General features: G+C 41.4%; 1 protein-coding gene across 1 annotated transcript in view; it reads right to left on the bottom strand.

Moving 5' to 3' along the window:
* SMPX (small muscle protein X-linked) overlaps positions 1-21,911 on the bottom strand; it is a 52,013-nt gene extending 30,102 nt beyond the window's left edge. The window contains exons 1-4 of the mRNA XM_046672749.1: positions 21,729-21,911; positions 18,126-18,182; positions 6,970-7,056; positions 621-769 (exon numbers count right to left, since the gene is read on the bottom strand). Of these exons, the coding sequence (XP_046528705.1) occupies positions 635-769; positions 6,970-7,056; positions 18,126-18,164 (261 nt within the window). The 5' untranslated portion in view covers positions 18,165-18,182; positions 21,729-21,911 and the 3' untranslated portion in view covers positions 621-634. The remainder of the gene's footprint in view (positions 1-620; positions 770-6,969; positions 7,057-18,125; positions 18,183-21,728) is intronic.
* Between the last annotated feature and the right edge of the window lie 528 nt (positions 21,912-22,439).

Below are 22,439 nucleotides of genomic sequence, written 5' to 3'. Positions count from 1 at the left end.
TTTCAGGTCTGCAGATGAAGGGTGGGGCTGAGCCCTCACCAGGGGATCATTATTGAACAGATCCAGTCAAAATGAAAATAAGGTCACAGGCGCTGCTTACAGTGCCTCTTTGGGTGTCAGGTACAATTTTGAGTCTACCCTTCCCTAGTTCACATCCAGAGTCATTACTGGGTCCTCTTGGTCTGCTTTACACACAGCTGGGTCACCTCCAAACCTCCTTAGCTCCTTGCTCCTCTGATCCTCCAGCTCAGGAATAGCTCATTGATCTTTGTGGCATCTGGGTGGGGAAACTGAGGCATGGAATGAGGGACCCCAAGATAAACGTTCCTCAAGGCCCCCTCCCAAGCATCTTTCCTCTCCCAACCCCATCCTTCCCCAACTAAGAAGGTGATCAGAAAGGAGATGGCAGGCAAACATCCTCAATGGCTCTCTAACTGGACATGGAATAATATAGGCCCCAAAGCTTGGCTTTATGTACCAGAAAACCTTTGCACCAGACATACTTGAAGGCCCTGATACTTAATAAACACTTCTGGAATTCTAGACTCCTTCTATGGAAGGCTTCCTTAAACCATTTTATAGTCATCTTTTGGGCACAAAGGAAATAGTTTTTCACTTACCTTTTTTCTTCCAACTACTGTTCAGCTTTGGGGACATATTTCAGTTCACTTTTAATATTCTGGATCTCCGATAGGTTGACTGCAGGTCCTGGAAGTTTCTTCGCTCCTGGAATTGGCTTCTTCTCCTCTTCTGTGGTGGGAGGAGCACCCTAAAGAGAAAAAAAAGAAGAGAGATGCAGCTCACTGAAAATGACATTTGGTCTCCCTGGGTCATGGACATGAGCCAGAAAAAAATTAAAGCAAGAATAATTTCAGAGTATAATTCTAGCAGAGTGACTTCCTCTTGTGCTGTTGACACCCTCAGAGTTTCAAGAAGATCTCCTGAAGTTTGTAGAGGAATGTGGAATAAAGTTGGAAGAAGAAAACAAGTAATTTCCACATGACTTAGGAAACGCTAGAGTGCTGTTCACTATCTGATAACTAATAAAAATTACCACTGGTTAGGGGCTGGCCCCGTGGCCGAGTGGTTAAGTTCGCGCGCTCCGCTGCAGGCGGCCCAGTGTTTCATTAGTTCGAATCCTGGGCGCGGACATGGCACTGCTCATCAGACCACGCTGAGGCAGCGTCCCACATGCCAGAACTAGAGGAACCCACAGCGGAGAATGCACAACTGTGTACCGGGGGGCTTTGGGGAGAAAAAGGAAAAAATAAAAAATCTTTAAAAAAAAAAATTACCACTGGTTAGAAGGAGTTGTGTTTCCCAGAGAAGCATCTTACGAGATCAAATTTAATTTGGTATCGTATGATCATAATATGCCTGAACAGCAGAGATTTGTAGAATGTTAGTGCACGGCTGGCTCTAACAATGACTTAGTCCAGGAGTTTTCAAATTTTTGGTTTGGGGTGCAGTGGCTGCCAGCCTTTGTTCCAATGACATCTCTGGGAAGCATAAACAAACTGAAACTGACATAAGCAAAACCTCTTTGAATATCGATGGGATGGAACAACAGAGGAGGCCCAGCTCTCCCCTCCTGCTTTGGAAAAGTATTTTAAATTTCCTATCATTGTATGTTTTTATGTTGTTTCAGCTTTAGGGCAAGACCATATCCTGTCCTTTTTTTGTGGCTCCTCCAATGCCTGGTACAGAAGCAAACATGCCTACTTGTTGATGGTTGTTTAGCTGATTAATCCTGAGAATGTACCATAGTAACAAATCTATGCTTCTATGTACATACACCAATCACACATATTAACAATGATTATAAGACAGTAAGATCAGTTGCTTTGTGTAGCTCCTAGAACTCCAAATCATTACTACAGAAGAAAGTTGCTTGTTAGCTCATTCCTACTATTTGCTAGAGGTGGGGGCATGTTCTCCGCGGCCCTGGAAGGAAGGTGCTGAAAGGAACACTTGATCACGGTGGCAGCCACGAGAACACACCTCTCGGATCAGTTTCCTGCAGGGAGGGTAATTGAATGACGGCCCCAGCTGCTTTGCCCTGAAACCTGCCCATCACCATGCTGAGGTCACGCTTCCCACGGCTGCTCATAGCCAATGACTGAGTGCCACAAGATCCCAAGGCGGGTCCATTCCTGGGAGACATGAGACTCCTCTGGGAGGGACTTTGGCTCCAGAATTTTCTTTAGAATAGCACTGAGGTCTAAGATGCTTCTGCCCAACCCTCTGTCCCACTCTCCTTCATCTACATCACAGTCTGATGACTCTCCCATTTTCCTTACAAGTGCTTTCCCCAATAAATATTTTGCACATTGAATTCCATCTTTGGGTCTGCTTCTTGGAGGACCCAAACTAACACAGTCCCGATGTGTGACTGGCAGAGTTCCAGCTGCTCGGCCAACAACTGAGTGGACCAATACAATTCCAGGGAAAAGGAATAAGAAACCGCACTTTGCCTCGGATTCAACTTATGCCCATGCTTGGTGCCAGCCTACCGAGGCATCCCTGTCACCCGGGGATTAAAGCAATGCTGTGCTTTAGCTGCCATCTGGTTCCTACCTCTAGTTCTCAAATAGGCTAGAACTGAAAGGTAAAGAGAAGAAAGTGTTCAAGTTTCCCAAACTCTAACCAATTGTTTAGTAGACATGCCCTTTATAGAAGTGTTTTTAAATTGCTTATTTGAGGGCATGAGCAGAAATTTAAAATATCGAGGTGCTATTCTACTAAGGGCTAATGGTTTTTCCTATAGTCATTTTCTGTGAATCTGGCACAGCGCTGATGAAATAGCTAGCCTGTCACCCACATGAAATGATAAAGTCATTCAATGCAGACTGTACCTGTTGCAAATATCCGGAAAATATTGCTTCCCCAAGTCAATGTACAGAGCCATAGGATCGGCCTCCTTTCATCATGCATACACACTCATCATATAAAAATACAGATTTAGAAACAATAATTAAAATTGTTAAACATCCACTTGGAGGACCAGGTATTCCAAAATGTTCTTTGCTAGGCTGTTAGAAAGAGATTTTAAACAAGGCTATAAAGTGTTTTTTAGCAGTGAAATGAATAATGTTTCCTCACTTATAAATGTTCCCATGGTTGTTAGGTGGGTAAATCTTAATAAAGAAGCATGAAGGAGAAAAATGTTTCCAATTCCTTCTGTTAAGTTCCCAGGTAGGTTACATTCACTATCTTTGTAATATAAAAATGTGCTATATTGGCACATTTAACACATAAAGCCTATATGTAGTTATATGTCGATGTGCAAAGGTTTATTCTGTGTATGTTCTGTGTATGTTCACAGAATAAACCTTTGCACACAGATAAAGGATGACAATATTTAATATTAGGCACTTTCAAATTATTAAAACCTTGCTGCACTGTGTTTTTTATTTATCAAGGTAAGTTTTAGCACCTGACTTGGCAATGTCAAATATAATGGAAAATTATAAGTGGTTATACTTAATAAGTAGATATTATAATATTGACTCAAGAAGGAGGTTAGTGGTGGTGCAGATTCTTAACTGATCCTTCTCTCATCTTTTAAAAAGTAATGGGAACCAGATTCCATTTCTTCTATGAATATGTTATTATAAGAATTACAATAAATTAAAGCATGAACAAGCAGGGTTCCAGATGGCCTCATTTGACTAATAAGTACGTTCTTTTTTTTTCTTTTGTGAGTAGATATTTGAATTGAGCAGGACGTGAAAGATAGCCTTTGGTTTAGATGAAGAGAGCTTGAGAGAAGGCTTGTCAAGCCCAGCACCATTCCCAGTTTCAGGAAGGGCTGTTCTCAAGGGAAATGGTCCCCTTGGGGGTGACAGAGTATTTGTAAAATTTGGCAAAATGGTGGACCATTTTCTAGCTATGTCGCCTTCACCTCCCTCTTTACTACCAGATGCCCTACTGAGTTTTCTCCTAAACTCTCTTATGTGGGGCAAACGGTCTGATGTGCTCGTTCCTGTTCAAATGCTGAAGTCTTAATAAGAACAAACACACTGCTAGCTCTTCTAAGTTACACGTACTAACTCATTCAATCCTCATATCCACCCTATAAATGGGGTCCTATCATTATCCCTATTTTACAATTGAGGAAACTGAGGCACGAGGGAGTAAGAAACTTGCCCATAGCCACACGGCTAGGATGTGGTGGGACCGGAATTAAATCATGTGTTTGCATTGTGTAAAGGGCCCAGGTGGAGAGGGAAATAATTAACAGAAAATTCCAATGTGCTATTTTGTGGCTTAATAATGAAGGAATTTCAGTCCAAAGAGATTTGGTACACAGAGCAGGGGCTTGTCAATACCCTTCAAATTACTTTAAGCAAGGGGCTGCCTTCTCTTATGCAAAAGACCAGCCATGCTTATTAGGATTTGGCTGTAAGGCCTCTGTGTGGGGGACCTGCCACACTTTGGCTGCGGCTAGTGGATAGAGGGTGCACCCTAGCTCTATAAGAAGAGCAAAGGGCTCACAGAGACCATAGGTGGGCCGGAGACCCAGACAGTGCTCACAGGCCCTGTCAGCCAGCTAAAAGGCTCACTCTGGCTTTCTGCTGGGGTATATCCTCTTCTTCAGGTCTGAGAGGGTGTCAGGATCAAGATGGGGGAGCTACTGGCTGTGATAGAGGTGGCTTGTTCTGGTCAGGGATGGTATGTTATGATCTCCACTTTATGCAGTGATTATCTTAATGCAAGGCTAGGTAACAAATCCCAAATCTAAGAAAGAAAAATGCAGATTCCATTTTCCCATTCAAACTATGCCACAAAAGGTGGCTGGGACCTCAAGTGAGGCCACAAAATCCTACTTAACCCACCTTGTAGCTAAGCCAAGCTGCCTAACTTCTCTGCTTACAATGTTTTCATGAGAAACTTACTCTAAGATCCAGGCCAGAACTTGAGTCATTGGATCCCACCCCTCCTTAAGACCCCACAAGTCCTGAGAGTTCATTTCTTGCCTTACAATAAGGGAGTACAACCCCTAAACTCCACCCTCCGGACCCATGAGTCCCATAAGAAAGGTGTAGGTCAGCTCAATAAACATGCCTGGGGTCTCTGGATCTCTGTGGCTACCTCACTCCCTTCCATCCTGTGAAAAATATTGGTTGGCCATTTGTGTGTGTGGTTGGTCATAAACTAGGTGTTCACAAACCAGGCTCCATCAGTTCTTGGCTATTTTACAATGTGCTGGAACCATCATATTGGGGGTATGGCAAGAGTGAGAGCAAAGTGTTTTCCCAGTCCCTCAACTGGGACACTTGTATGAAGGAGAGGGCCACCTGTATCACAGATGGAAAATGAGATGCAAGACTCCAAAACAACTGTTACATCAGTCAATTTAGTGAGAAAAGAGGGTCAAGCTACCTTCTAACTGATTGTCATGGTAGTGATAGACATAACTTAAGAAGAAACACAGGAAGAAAATCTAGTTACAGATAAATGGAGGTATAGGAAGAATTCCACTGCCCTCCCTTCTACTTCCTCATGCCTTTTTCTTACAACATGCAAAATAATAGACCAAGGAGTCCTTCATGAAAATTGGCTAATTAGATCAATCAATGAACATTATTTATTGAAAACCTGCTAGGCTATGCCATGTTGGTTCTATCACTGATTCTTTCCTCAGAGTGACCCTCTGAGGAATGGAGGGGATTGTATTTTGCAGACATAGGCTCAGAAATACTTGACCACAGTCCCAGAGGGAAAGCTCATGATCATGAGTTAACTGGATGGCCAAGTTAGCAGCATCAGAACTTGAGATTATATACCATAAAGCAGGGTATGCTTTATGCCAGGTATACCATACCAGGGTATGCTGGGTCTTTTCAACTTGCATGCTCAAAATTTTTATTCATTGAAGGTGACCTAGTGGCTGAAATTCCAGAACTTGGTGATGTCACTGAAATACTCCATCTTCTCCTTTCAGAAATTATCTTTCTATTGATAGGGGGCTGGAACCAGTAACGTAGGACCACGTCAGGAATTATTTACAGAAAAAAGGTTAGATGATGGACAACCAAAGTTCTATTTGGAAACTTTGAAATGGTGATAGGTGTTTCTTTGGGGCAAATACCAAAAATGTCACCTGCAAAAGTTAAAAAAGCCTTTCCATCTTTTTAAAACAATAAAATACAGTTGCTTTGCCCTGTGGCTTTATTTAATTCCATTTTCCTTGTCTGGTGCTAATGACATGCTCCAAAACCATAATTTTTTTTTTTTTTTCAGAATCAGACCTTCCAGGTTTCATCAGAAAAGTGATGAGTGGGGAAGAAATATAAACATTTGGGGAGGGAGCTCTTCCCTAGTAATTGCGTTCATTGTTAATGTTAGCCACCATTTCAGAAGACTGGGTATTTGAATTTGGAGGAGAGGTAAAGAATTAGAGGGAGGAGAAAATACGGAAATTGATATACTCCCTTGCAAAGTCCTCTTTTCAAAGGAATTACCCAGAGATTGGGGATTTTTGTTTGAATCCACAAGTAATTTAACCTGCTTATTACCTGTGCTCCCACTGGGGTTCCCCACTCATCAGAAGCTATACTAAATACATTGTACTCAGGTCAACAAAAGCTCCAGGGTGAAAACTTACCAAGCTAGTGACTGTCTCCGGACCAAGAGCATCCAAGAGGCTACTCTCCCCTCGCACACACACACAAACACACACAGGCACACAACCATTCAACAAACTGGATGTTAAATTCAGCATCTTTAAGTAACTGTGCCAGGCACTTAAATTTGGCTGAAGGGAAGTGAAGGGCAGTGTGTTTCATGGCTGATTGAGCAAGACAACCAAAGAAATGTCTCTACTACATGATGACTCCTTGACCCACATCCCTTTGTGCCCTCCCTTGTCCTGGAGAGCCAACCCTCACCTCGCCTCTGCCCCTCTTTAGTCAGGATTTGGAGGAGAAAGACAGTGCAGAGCTCTGCCAGTTAAGTTTTCCTCACCTCCTCCGTTTCTGGAGTACATTCTTTTTTTCTTGGGGGTTGCCCAGCTCCTGGTCGAAAGGCTCCCATTGGAATATTAATATTTGCCTATAAGAGAAAACAGGTAAGATTTAGCTCAAGAAAAGTAAGAAATTGCAATGACATTCTGAGACGGTAATCGTTGTGAGGAAAAATGCATCTGAAAAGTATACCGCTTTAAAGCTTCTTACTTCAATAAAATTGCTGTAATGACAGTATAAAAATATGCAAAGGAAAATTCGACTTCCATTTACTACAGATTTCTGGTACTCATCCTTAGGTCTGCGCAGTGATTTCATAATTCCCCACTGGATGGAAGAATTTGAAGACAGTTTGTTTTGGCTCTTGTCCTCCTGTGGTGCTTAATATTGTCCTCTCTCTGTAATGAGGAAGGGGCATATAATGATAGGAAAGGAGGAAACAGCATCGCAGAAGCCACCCCACACCTTAGCCATCGTTCAGGTTCCTTCAAATTTACCACGGCAGGGGGGCACTCATACCTCCTAAACCGCCTCCTCCTTGCCATAATGTCTTGTGGCTGTCCCAGCACTTCCTTAGGTCTCTGTAGTTGACATTCTTCTACCTTCTCTCCAACACACCACTGTGTGAGTCAGTGCGTAAGGAGAATGCTGGAAAGTCAAGTTCATTGGTATCGCAATTCATAGAATCTTGTCCTTTATTAAGATAACATACTAATCTCCATCAGCAGTAAACACAAAATACCTTCTGGTAAACATGAAATATGCCGAAAGTTAGATTATGTGAGGAATATACTAACACTAATTTGAACTTTGGGAAGGGCATACGTAAATTTGAGTTTTTTCTATATTTCATCTGATATCAAAAGGCAAGAATATTTAATGCAGACCAAAAACATCTTCAACCAATAGTATCACTCACATAAAATAAGCATTAAAATATTTTTTTAAGGTAGAACACAATTTTTTTTCCACTTAAGATAAAGCATTGTCTTATGAGTAATTGGATATGTGGGCTTGAAAAGTTAAAATTGAACTTTAATGTTATGCATGAAAATGACACCTGAGTAAAAGGAGCAAAATATTTTGTTACCTTATGCCACAGTTTGGATGATTTGGATACCACACCAAACAAAATGATTGGGAAGTGTGGTAAGGTCCATTTGGAACCGCCTGGTATGAGCTCTGTTGCCGGGGGAATGTTTAACTCAAGACATAGGAAGTATCCAGTGTCCATGTTGAGGCAACATAGCGGGTCTGTGTTCGGCTCCTGAGAGCAGGAAGTGACTTTTTCTACCTAGGGACTTTAAAACTCCCTTCCATACTAGAATAATTCTGATCCCACCGAAAGGAAACAGATCCAAAGTGTTTGTGGTAGATAACAAGAAAGGTACATCACCATTCCTAGAGCCAATGAACCAAGAAGTATTTTTGATCAGTAAGTACCATATATGCTAAAATATTAGTGCAGCACAATTTTAGAGAGAAGCATTTTGGAAAACCTAAGGTTGAGCCTTCTATGCTATTCCTCTGCTTAATGGAAATATCAGGTGTCTTAGAGTGGGAGGAGGAGGAGACATAAGACAACGGGAAAACTATATCTTATGTGGTGGCAAATATGGTAGCATACTTCATGGATTCCAAGATACACCTCTTTTAATATCTCTGAAATCAGAAGGTATCTTACAACCAATGGTATCTACAATTTCAATTGACATGTTTGTTTTATTTCTTAGCAGGACATAATATAATGGTATTTTACAATTGACCGTGTCTTAGATTGGATGAAATATCATTAAGGGTCCTGAAATAAGATCAAAATAATGTTAATAAGAGCCACAGAAGATGATCTATATTGAACCAATAAGTATTCCATTACTACAGTTTGGATGAAAGAAGGGAAAAGTCGATATAGGGACTACTTGGGAGAAGGTTAACCAGTTAAAAGTTTAGTTAGGTCACCACCACCCCGATCCATTTGTTAAGCATCTATAGGTAGCATCTTCCAAATGGTGAGTTCAAAATATTGTTTCTGAAAGACCTTATTGCTAAACTAACGCATTTAATCAAGTGTGTGTGCTCCATAGTAGGTTGTAGTTTTCAGTAAGGGAACATATAAAGGTCATCCAGGATGATATATTCGGCAAAGCACATGCTATGGGAATACCACCTTTTCCTGCTCGGAGATTAATTTTAGCAATGCATATAGCCTCTCCATGGTACATGGGTGGCTTATGGTAGTGAGAAGAGCCCACTGCTAGGAGTTGCTACAGATTCTCTGCGCTTGAAAAAGTGACAACTGCTCTGGGTCTCATCTTTGCCATTTGTAATGTGAATGTTAGGCTGGGTCAATAGTTTTCAAACCTCTTAGCCACAAAACCTTTCCTTCAAGTAAAGTGTCATGAGAACATCCAAAATGCAATATAGGTGGAGGTTGAGTTGCTGTGTTTGGTGTAGCACGTCTGTTAAGGTGTGAGGGAGCCCAGAACCCCATCTGCTTCCCCCAAGTCCTGGGCCATGAGTAGTTCCTTGGAACTTGGGGACCCAATCTGACAACGATTGCAAGAGATCAGCCCTAAGTGGATGAGTATTAATATGTATTTAAAATGTTTGCTCTGCCTATTGTTTAAGGTGTCTATAATTTACTTTAAACTACTTTATATTTTATATGCACAGGTTGGTTTAAACTTCAACTCTAGGGAACTCTATTGCTCTAATTGGGAGTTCGTCCTCCTGGGCTGTTAGGTGGTAAAACATCACAAAGACCACATTCCCAAGATCGCTATTCCAAGTGCTTCTGTTAGCCATAGCTCCACCAACACCTGAGGTTTCGATCTTTGAGGAAATGTCAAAAATAGGTGAAATAGCAGAATGAGCATTAGAAATGGCTTTTCTTGATGAAATTAAAGGATGTTAAGATATGTAGATTGGTTAAAATATTTTAGAGACAATCCTCACCCTGCTGAACAGAGTGTAAGAATCTGCTGCCTCTAGCTTGCGTCTTCAGAGACCAAGCTTGAGGAATGATCCCTATGTGGGCCTATCTCGAGCCATTAATAATGAGGATTTCCAGCTGGCTGCTGCCAACCAAGGGCAACAGAATCCAATCGCCCCACCTGCCTCACGTGAACCTTTTATGCAAGGTGGCAGTCACTCAGAACACTTAAAGGGACAAGACCTGAGGCTTCATCGAGCTCACAGACAATGAATGGTTTTATGCTTGCTTGCTAATGAATGTGTGTTTAACAAACATCTGTGTGTGGCAGAGTTTGCTTTGAGACTAGCTTTCATCTCAACCTGGTGGTGAGGTTATGGGACAGTAGCTACCCACCTCCCCACCCCATCCACCACAAACTACCTTATCCACCCCAAACCCCAAGATTCAGCCTGGGTGGTCATGACACCTGCATCCTCACAACAAACCTCTGAGGTTTGTACTATCATCTTTGTTTTACTGATGAGGAAACTGAGCCTCAAAGAGGTTAGATGATTTGCTCAATGCCACACGAACAGTGCAAGGAATGCCAGGATTCCAAATCGAAGCTGCCTGACCTTAGGGACAGACCTTTTTACTCTATCAAACCCCTCTCCAAAGAGCTCTTTGCACTGGACCAAAGTCAGCTCTAAGCACTCTCAAATTCTTGAAACTAGCTCTAAAATTGCAGGCTTACACTTTGAGAATGGCCTTTAAAAAGGGGCACACAAAATGGATAATTCCAGAATAGGTGTCAAAGAAAAGCCACATTGAAAAATGAGCCATTAACTCACCGACTTGATGCTTTTTCATCTTTAAAGCATCACTCAAGAAACCAGGAACCTAAATGGGTTTTTTTGACAGCAAATATTGACAGGATCCAAAGCAGCCTAAGAACGTGTCAAGTATCCAATCATTAATGTACACTTTAAGGGAGTGTCAGAGGAGTGCTCTGTAAACGATTAGAGATGTTTCATTAATATAATTATAGGGTGGTGATATTTGAGTGACAAATTATAGACTAAAGTATAGCCATAAGAAAAATTCCTTACAACTTGAATTTGATGTAACTCTATAGACCTGTCACTCTCTGTTTTTATTCTATTGGCCAGAGAATTGTATCATATTCTTGTCTTTTTCACTGACTTGTTCTGTTTGAATGCGAATAAAACAACTCCTCGATGACTCAGTTTCTCCATCTGCAAATTGGGTATGGTATTTGCTACTCAAAATGGGTTTGGAATATGAGCTACATTTTTATGAAAGAATAAACAAACCCAGAAAGAATAACATCAATGACCTGGAGTTGATAGAAGGTTGGACTTTCTTCTCTATATAGATTCCATATAAATGCAAAGGAGGCTGGCTTTTGTTTTTTCCCTTTATAACACATTCCCCCGCATTTCTTTTCCCTCCTTGAGGTTTATTCATCTTACATATTTTTAAATATGCCCCTGATGCAGCAGAGCCAGTGCATCACTTTCCCAAGCTATACATAATTTGTTACAACCTCAAAGTTGGGAATGGAAAAAATCTACTAGATCATCTTTTGCCAGAACAGGATACAGTTCCCTGATAATAGACCTATCTGATGTGAAACGAATACCACACTTGATCTCACCAGGTGAAGAAAAGTAGAAAGAATTCCCTGTAAGTTAATTCCACTACTCCCTTAATTATTTGTGTTGTTCTCCTGCTTGGCTCCAGGCTTTGAGCCCAAGGATTCTGGAAACAATATTCCCTCTACGGCCACTCCTCTGTGACTTACAATGGAATGACATCTTCTTTCCCCAGTGGGTTGCATTCTGATAGCTGCCAGCCACTGGGCACTGACAGTCCCTATACACTTTGCTTTCCACAGCCATTGTTCTCTTATCTACCCCTTCGTTTTGGTCCCCACTCTGTCTCTCCTTTTAATGCTGAGGCTTTTGGAGTTTCCTCCCATTGCATATTTGTCTCAGATGACCCCCTACTGATTCTATCTTTAGTTTTCAAAGGTGCCCAGCAGCTCCTGCCAGAATCTATAGCTCCCCCATGCCTTTCTCCCATGCCGAGGGCAGAGGAAACCCTGTAGGGTTGCATTTTGCAGTATTTCTTTCTATGCCTTCCTATTCTTACAGTCCTAGTCCTTCTCTGAATGGAGCAGAATATGGCATTTTAAGATTTCTAGCATCTTCACAGAAGACTTTCAGAAACAGGTGTATTTTCCCAGCAGCTGATTAGAAAATGAGATTCTTATTTGATATATTAGTGTAGATTGAGAGACGGACACATGCACACACACACACATACCAATTAAAATATAGTCCAACCTATTTTAAAATAAAATTCTATATCACTAGAATGCATTACTTCTTTGTCTGTAGGGATTCTTGAAATGTGGAATGGATTCAGAACACACTAAACTTTCCCACTCCATACAATTTTGAGAAACTCCCACTCAGCCACTGTTCTTCACCCATGATGTTTCATACTGAAAATTTTTCTTTTTTTTTCCCTCTGTTCTCAACACTTTTTGTTCTCTTCAGTAAGTTCCTGAATGACTCAACTGTAGTCTCGTCATCCAGGGAAAAGCAGATTTCAAGCTATTAAGATAATGTGTACAATTAGTTGGGGGGCAGGTTATATTTCTGAAGTACTTGTGAATGTCAGCCTCAAAATATGACATCTTTTAACCAATATATGACTGCTTGCCTCACGTCATCAATATGGAGCCCTGGTCAGATCAGCAAAGATCACTAGCTGGGGGTAGTGCTGAACCCACTCTAGAGTCAGACTGCTGTATTCAAGTTCTGGCTACACTTTAAAGAAACCAGCATTGGAAATCATAAACAAGGCATTACGGTGTTTTACCTAAGAACGAAACAGTAGATCCATGGTCAAAGAAAAGGTCTTGATTCTACATTAAAACAAGTGGCAAATGAAAGCCTATTTTTTATGTTTTAAATTTAAATAAAATATTAAGGGAAGGTATGTATCATTATTATTATTTACAGCTTTAACTGATGTCTTTGATAAACTGACCAACCATGGGTGGTGATAGTCTATTCCTTTGTACCAAGGATTGTCATATACCTGGAATCTTTTTTAAACTGGAAATCCTAGACAGAAAATACTTAGCATCCCTAACACGTGTCTATAAATATTTTTGTCAGGCTGTTTTCTTCCATGGAGCCTCTATGTCCTGGGCAATGGAGAGTAGAAGAACAATGCTAACGGGTGGGGAAGGAAAAGAAGTACTAAAACTCAGGGCATCAAGATATTCTGTTCTACACGTGGATTGGGTAGCAATGGAAAGCTCCCACGGTAAGAAGCCACATGCTCACTAATGATATAGAGCTCATATAATCATTCCTTTAAAACGTATGATAAAGGAGTTAGGTTTAGTTTCACGAGCAGCTTGATTAAGTCAATTAAGCAGAGAGGTGGTAATTCGGTGGCCATAGTCATTTGTATTTCACGACCACGTTTGTCACCGAGTCACTTTACTTTGTGCTTTTCACTTCTAGCCAACTTACGTTTAAGATGACTTTAATCAGTGTAGGCTATTAGTTTCTTCGCGGAAATGCTGACACTCTTTCTGAATGTCGGCTGGGCTCTTTAAAAGGGAGGACCTAGCATCCACAAAATAGTAAGAGTCCCTCAAGTAGCCTAGCTACTTATGATTAACCTTTCAAAGGTCCACACCCACTCCTCCATCCTCACTCTCTGTGCCAGGGTGGGGATGGTAAGTAATGAGACTAGACAGTGCTGCAGAGTGGTTGCAAACACAGGCTTTGGGATCAGACTGAACAACTTGAGTTCAGGTCCTAACTCCCCTTCTTACAAGCTGTGTGATCCTGGGTGAGTTCTTTCATTTCTCCAAACCTTTCATTATAATCCATGGAAATCCCATTGCACTGTGCCAAGTACACAGTAAACTCTGAACAAACTGTGACTATTATTATCATCCTAATAATAGAACTTAGAAGTTATTCTCAAGAAGTTCATAGAATATTAGAAGCTGGACAGAGGCTAAGAGGTCATTTAATGCAATATCCTCCCTTTGCAGATCATGAGGACCAGGGAGTGAAGTCACAGGGCAGAGCTAACACTAGGGCACAGGACTCTTTTCCATTCAACCATGAAGCTCTCAGGTCTCATGGGAGAGGACAAATAATACTCAGCTTACTTTGATCAACAATGGAAAGAAAGGACCAGTGATGACCCAGAGAACATTGGTTCCGGGTGGGCTAAGGCCCTGGGGAGGACCATGGTGGTTTCCAAAGGGGGTGTGTTCAGGAGGAAGGGGAAGGACAGGCAGGTGCCGCCAGTGGCCAGTGTCACTTGGACTCATTAGAGAGACTCACAGAGCAGATCGTTGATGGGATTAGATTTCTCAGCAGCTCCAGTGTTCCCCACCACCTGTCATGTCAAATTCTCTCATCTGAAGAGATCAGACCCACTGTGCCTAGTATGCTGATGTTACCTTGGTTGCAACTCCATTCCCACCAACAGTGGGGTTTAACAAATAGCCTGGAGAGTACAAAACCAAGGTCAGCAAACTACGTCCTGGCCTGGGGGTCAAATCCAACCTGCCATCTGTTTTTGTAAACAAAGTCTCATTGGCACACAGCCACACTCATTCATTTATGTATTGCCTATGGCTGCTTTTGTGCTATAACAGCAGAATTGAGTAACTGGAACAGAGACCCAGTGATCTTCAAATCCTAAAATATTTATTATCTGGTCCTTTACAGAAAAGGTTTGCCAACATCTGGTATAGAGCCTCATCAGCTGCTTAGGAGACAAAGGCCCTCTCCAGGCTATGGAAGGATATTGCCTTCAGGATATTTTTATGCCTCTGGCTGAGATTTCATTAATACAACTAAAAAGAAACGTGGACTTAGATAGAGTCCCCTTAGCTTCAAAGGCCACTCTTCTTCAATGTCAATGTGAAAGACAACTGTCCATCTTCTTTACCCTCTATACCATCTCCCTACCCATCTGTACCCTCTTTTTCTGTGGTACAGAGGAAATGGAACTTGTTGAAGAGAAACCAAGACCATTCCATGCATTACTTGTATAGTCAGAAGAGCCATCTGTTAAGGAATTTGTGTGCTATAAATCAGGCACTTGTCATACATTATTTTGTTTATTCATTATAACAATCCTATTAAGTAGTCCCCATTTTACAGAAGGGTAAACTAAGGATGAACTAAGTTCATAGAGTGAGTGAGTGGCTGGGCAGAGATTTGCAACTGTTTGGCTCCATGTTGTCTGATGCACACAGGTGCGGTAATTTAACTCCCCAAATACCTGACTGTTAGAAGTATGGTTGACAGTGGCTTAAGTTTGCACAACCCAGCCAAAGTACAGCTCTAAATCATCATTTCTAGAAGTTTGCACTGCAAAATACTATCCTGCAAGACACTCATTAAAAAGGTCCAATACGTTTCGAAAACATTGCATACATCACCACCTTCTTGGAAATATATGATGCTGTCAGCAAGTTATGGACTCTAACAAATCCTGCAGTAAAGAACCTATTCAACTTTGCTTAACGTAGTGTTTCCCAAACACTTAATCGTGGAACCCTCTAATTAACAACATCTCATAAAACTAGCATTTCAAGAGGCATACTTGGGAAACTGTTGAACTAGATGATGATGATGATTGATGATAACGGCTAAAACATAGTAAGCAATTACGAGCCAGGCACTGGCCTAAGCATTTACATGTATTAATTCATTTAACCCACAAAGCAATCCTATGAGATAGGGACTGTTATTAATTCTCCACTTGACAGATGAGGAAACTGAGGCACAAAGAGGCTAAATGACTTGTCCAAAGTCATAGAACTGGAGTCCTGGAGACCATGAGCTCCTCAAACATAGGGATCAGGTATCAATTCATCTTTGCACAGCCTACACTTAGCATGGTGCCTGGCACAAAGTATGCGCCCAGGAAATGACAGTTGAACTGAATTGGAGATAAGATCCTAACAAAAAGGAGAAGCAACCAGAGTGTGTTGAATAGAACATTAAAGATCTTTAAGTGGTATTTAGACAACAAAGGCACTCCCTCATCAGTCGAAGTTTCTATTTGTTCTAGACATGACTGTACCCTAAATAATATTCCTAAAATAAACCATATAAAACCGTGTATACCATATAAAAATGGAAGACTGTAACCTTTTTCATCTTTTATTTAATGGAACCTACTTCAGATTAATGCAGAGATGATAGGAAAATATCAGATAATGTAGATCCTATTTAGCCACAAGAAATAACATTTCATTTGAAAGTGCATTAAATTAGGCTTTTTGTGTGGCATAAAATTTATTGAAAGAGGCAATACCACATCCATAAGGAACCACCGCATTGCCTTTGTTGGTAGACTGGATGGATTTTTTTTTAATGCAGTATAATAACAGCTATTGAGAATAGTCAATAGCAGCTTTTAAAATATTACAGACCTAAAAATACATCAAGGTCAAAATTAGTAGATAAAATACTGGTGAATTTTCAGTGTAGACTTGAGGGAGGCCAGGAAGCGCTAAGGGAGAAAAATCAACACACTTTCAGCTTTAAAAGGAAGAGAAACAAAGGCAGCCCAGGAGAAGACTATGTTTTTGTGTCCTGCAAAATGAAAAGGAACATTTGTATTTAGCACTTCAGGAGCTTCAAATGCAATGGTTAAATGGTATTATTTCTCACGACTTTAACATAAAACATTCCTGAATGATAATTATTATAATAACGGTTGACACTTAATGTGGGCTTACTATGCTGTTCTAAGCATCTTGAACATGTAACCCTAGGAGGTGAGTACTGTAACTATACCCATTTTACAGATGTGGAAATGGAGGAAGAGAGGTCAAGTAGGTAAAGCAGTTTTCCCACGATCCCACACCAGTGCAAGATGGATTTAAGGATTCAAACCTCAGCAATCTGGCTTCAGAGCCCATGCTACTAACCCCTATGCACACTGGGTGAAAGAGAAGGTTCGAAAGCTCAAGGATGCCCACAGGTCTGGGAGGCAAAATAAATTCCACTACCAACATCAGGGGATGTCAGAGACTCCCTAGGTGGACACGAGAGGGCCAAACGTGGCAACGTGGAGTTGGATCCTTGCCAAATGCGTAGGCCCTTCCTTGGTGGTTTGTTCTAGGACAGGTTTCCAGAGGTTGTTAAACATCTTGCCACTTAAGAACCCCATCCTTTGGAGGCTATGCATTAGTCATGACAGGTAAAGACCTGTCCCGCCACTCCCCTCCACGTGTGCTAGGATTTCCAACTCCACAACCTGGCCACACGCATGCCCCGCCAAGATATGGTCAACTGCTTGTGAATGCATTTGTGCTGTGATGGTGCATCAGACCCAAAATATTCAGGAACTGCTGCATGCTTTGCAGTATTCAGAAAAGTCCAAGAAAAAAAGTTTAAAAGTTCCTTTGGAGAAAGCACAGATGGCTCCATGTTGACAGAAAGGAAAGATGGAATTTTACAATACAGCATTGTGCCCAGAGTCCCAGGGCAGGAGCCATTTGAGAATTCAACACAGAACCCATAAGAGAAATAATAAATTAAGTACTGAGTAAAAACAAATCTTGAAAGTTATTTTAATAATTGTATTTATGTTCCAAAATGCCTGCTTCCCCCTCCCCTTTTTGTAGATGACACTTAAGTCAGTTGAAACCACCAAAGAATTTGTTTTCTGGGAGGGCACGAGGAGATGGGATAGCATATGGACTTCAAAAGATAAAAACCCAGCCTTGGGAAGAACATTTGACAAGAAAAGGATATCACTTAAAGAAAGATGTATTTTAAACAGATGTGTCAACAAACTCAACTTGAGATAAGAATAAAAATTGAATTTTTAAATTCTCTATCAATGAGCACATCAAAAACATACACATCAAAAAACGTACACACTACATTTTTGTGGAAGATTGTTTAATTCTCATTCATAAACTTTGTCTTACAATTCAGCACAATTAAACAAGAATAGCTTCTCCTTTCTCAGTTGTACCTTACCAGCCTTGGATCCTTTCTCAATTGTACTTTAGGAGTCTTATAGACAGAAAACTTGTGTTTTTTTGGAAGCTTATCATCAGGGGTGAACAATCACAAAAAGTCTGATTTATTAAGCAAACAGGCCAGAAGTCGCAGAGCTGATGTTAAAACACAAATATGCCTACTTACCTGGATGGCTCTGACATTAGAAACTGGCTGTTTCGACATATTCACGCAGTCTTATCCCTGAAAAAACAAATAAGAAACTGTTAGAGGTGGCAGCATTCAGATTCTCGGTCTTGATAAATTAGAACTTAACTCACGATTCAACTGGGCATTCACCCCTCTCACTGGCCATCTATTCTTTCAGTCTCAGTTTCCGAGGTTACTCAGAGACTCTCCTTCCTAATGCCTCAGGGAGAGGGAACACTAGAGCTCCAGGATAAATCATTCAGGAGGAGAAATGCTGAGATGCCTCGCCCCTGATGCTAATGATAGGCAATCAGAAACTTGAAAGGCGCTATCATCTCCTTCCCTGCCCTCCTGCCCCCCTGCCAAGAGCAGCAAAGCAAAGAGGCTGTGGGAATAAAACACCTTTGTTTGGGGCCTTGGAAGCTCTCCGCTTGAAATGGAACTTCTGATCTGAATTAGTTGTTGCCTGGGCTGCGCATCAGTCCCTTGGGAGCGCCTCCTCTCAGTTGAACACCAGAGAGAAATGGCCTGTACCACGTTCTTACTACTGCGATGCTCTCCGCGCGCTGTGCACGTGTCTGTTTCCCCCAGCGCCCTGAGAGATGCTGGGAGGACGTGTGCCACCCCTCCTCGCTCTGTGTGTCAGAACCTAGGCTCTGTAAACACAGGCAGCCGGCAAGCCTCACCTATCTTCTTTTTTCTTAATGAAACAGTCTCAGAAGGCAAATAGGACTTACGTGACCATGTCAGATCCCCAAAATGTAGCAGTGATTCCTTCCCAAAGGACTTGTGCTTTCTTTCAGCTTGTGAGACCTGACTTAGAGCATGGTGACTAGTGGTCGAGGTGTACCGGGACAGGGGCAGCAGGCACTGCCCGGGCTCTGGCCTGTTATCCCGGGGATGAGTGGTGTTAGAGGTTGGTCTATGAAATGTCACCAGGACCAACTGAAAAACTTAAAAACTCAGTGAAATGGAAACATGCTGCTTTTTTTAACCCAGATTATAAAATGGGTTGACTGACTTTCCTCTAGCGATTGGTGTAAGTGTGTGTGCTACCTGGTGAGTAAACGTAAATGGACAGAGAGCAGTGTCGACATTCACCACAAGTCCTGCATAACCTGCACTAAGTCACTCAACGTCTCTTGGCCCATTTCCTCTTCCTTAAATTTTACCTGCTTCACAGGTTGTGGTAAGAATCAAAATGACATAATGTTCCTGAAAATGCCTCGTGAACTATAAAACGAGATGCAAACGTTTCTTGTTTTGTTGCCGTTGCTAGGGAGTCTGATCACTGTACTGATCTGCAGCTTTAAACAATCACATAATTTTTAAAAATCTTTATAATTAGTATATCCAAATATATAGTCTTTGGAATCACATACATAAAAACAATGGAATTCTGTTTTAAAGTTCCACCTGAATGTTTTAGTAACATATAGATATGGCCTCCATGCTATAAAGGTCTAGATAGAATTATTTTCAATATGGTTAAAAAATTAAAAAGCAACAACAAATTGAACAATCAGGCATGCATTCTGCTCTATAACATGTTTCAAATAGCTTGCCAGTTTCCCTGCAATGTCAAAGAGTCAATGAAGGATTTTTAATTTTTGAATCTAGGACACAGCTCAATTTCAAAAGGAAAAGCTTGGTAGTTTAATTTTTAATGTTTCTGTTCCTCAAAAGCTATTAGAAGTCATGCAAAGCAATAATTCTCACAGGACCTTAAATATCTCAGCATATAGTATTCTCTGTGCATGTACAGCTAAAGAGTAACAAATATCACTCGGCAACTTTTAAAAATTTATTGTACATCAATTTGAAACTTGGAAATTAGGAATTCATGTTATAACAATAACAGGTTGAAATATTTTTTAAAACCAGGCAATGAATGATTGTGTTATTTATACTGTGTTGATTTTTTTTTTTTACAAATTAGGCTGATTTTGTTTTTTCACTGAACTAATGGATTGCTTTGTTTTTTGTGGACCTCTGATCCTAACGGATGGCTACACCTTGGGCCTTGTCTCCTGTATAGCTTTGGTATAAACTCCTTTGCATTCGAATGCCTCCTGAACATATATGTCAATCTGCGATAGAGACATCTCTAGAAAGTTGGTCAGATCCCCGCTCTTATTCCTTGCGTACAGGCTAGATAACATTTGTGTAAGTCAGTTCTGCAGACGTTCCTGCTGTCCTCATTATTCGAAGAGAAATCAGGGCAATGTACACTGATGAATAAAAATAGACAGTGTTCCCTGGCTGTTTCCCTAGCCCTGCCTTCACCTCCATTAGGGATGCAGACTGTAGAATGCACCTTCCCTCTTTATCTGCATGTCTTGTGCTGGGACCGAAAAAAGAAAGCTATGCCTTAGATGCTCAACTCCACTCACATCGGGGCCACAGCTTTTCATGCAAAGAGGTGCTCTTTAAAGCACTCTCTTACTGTGTCTCCTGGTTCTGGCCAAAACTTGGAATAATGGAAAGTTTGACAAGACATATATTGACTTTTACAAAGCCTATACTATAATGGCAAGTCTTGCCGGCTTACCACAGCGGAGTTTTCCTAGCAGCTGTGCAGGTCAGTGGGGACCTTTAATGGTCTGTACGCTGAGTCATGTATGCTATACCTCCGCTGGCTTTTGACTGGGCAGCACCTAAGATCTGACTTCTAAATAAGACTCTTTCGCTTACTAAAAATTTGTCAACATTAATATCCCTAATTTAAGAAGAAGGGATTCAGAGGGAAATAGATCAATATTTGGAGACGGGGGCTTTGTTTGTTCTTTTTAAAGTTCAATTAAATGGCTAAAGCTCAGTCTCAAAGGGAATTATCTTCTGTCCTGCAGCTAAAAATAATTCCTGAGAAGGGTGTAGAAAGATGTTCAGCTGTCTGAACTAACTCCTTGTTGACTCTGCCTGAAATATGCCAGAGGGAAGAGGCGCTCGGCTTTGTCATGTACCAGAACCTGGTGCCGACAGAGAAAGACACGGGAATGCTGCCCTCTACCCTGCTGGGTGCGGGGAAAACTGTGACCAAAGCGGGGCTTTCGACAGGATGGTTCTGCAGTACTAATCGATCTATACGTTACTAGAACTTTATCATTGAGGCCAAGCCTTGCGCTTAGGGAGAGAAGAAAAGCATTTTAAACTTGTACTGTGTAACAACTCTGGAAATCGGATTTAAGTAAACCTAAGAGCTAGCATTATAGCTTTTCTCTGTCCCAAATTCCCCTGATTATTTCTAGGCTTACAACCTGAATCAGTCTGCAGCTGACCGACTGTAACCCTGGCCATAAGAATCAAAATGACATCATGTTCAGGGTCACAATCATCATATCTGGACTGTGGAAATTTTGTTAAGGTCCCTATCAAAGAGAACTACTTCTAGTTCAATATTCTTTCAACACCGCCCCCCCCCCCCCACACACACACACAATTTATAAAACAGAAGTAGCAACACCACAAATAAACAGTGAATTTACAAGGAAGCTACACCCACTGGTTACAAGCCTACAAAGTTCCAAATAGCCACTTCAAGTTAGGTATCAAAGAAATCTTCAGAAATCCCAGTTGCTCGAGCTGGGTCCTCCTGCTTACCTGCTTTATGTATTTGTTTACTGCCTAAGGAAAGTCCCAGGCAGCCAGGTGTGAGAATACAAGGCTCCTCAGAAAGTGGAAAGGATGCCCGGTGTCCTCTGAGCTGCGATCTCAATTCCGATGCTTTTCATGTGGCTGAAATAGCTCAAGTACTCGAACTGCTCCTGGCTCGGGGCTGGAGGGGAACTCAGTTTAAGGCGAAGTGTTAAAGAGAATTCCTGTCATAGCTCACAGTTGTTCTTCCTAAATATAGAGTTTGATACAAGCCATACGCTGGCTGCCTCCGAAAGGCTTGACCGTGCTGAAAGCAGGGCTCAAATGTCAGCCGGAAGGTGGCTACGGAATCTTACTGCCCTCCTAATCTTCCAGAAAATGCTGGCTGCACTTTCTCACAAATTCTGAGGGGGCACAGTGAAGTTCGAAAAGTAGGAAAAGTTTCTATCTTTAGCTTTATCACCTGGAGGCCAGAAGATGAGGAGTATTTGATAAAAATTGAGGGGGGTGGCATGGCACAGAGCTTCTCAATGGGGACACTGACATCAAATAGTGTTTGAGTCCTAGCTTGGTCACTCAGGAGCTGTGAAAGTGATTTCATAATCGTTACTCAATAAATGCTCACCAAATGATGACAATTATAATATTACATCGAACTATAAGACATCACCCTTTTTGTAGGTCAAAAATGGTCGCAGATCAACCAACTCGTGTGGT

Source organism: Equus quagga, chromosome 10, assembly GCF_021613505.1.
Source record: "Equus quagga isolate Etosha38 chromosome 10, UCLA_HA_Equagga_1.0, whole genome shotgun sequence".
Lineage (NCBI taxonomy): Eukaryota > Metazoa > Chordata > Mammalia > Perissodactyla > Equidae > Equus > Equus quagga.
This window is presented reverse-complemented; position numbering and strand designations above follow the sequence as displayed.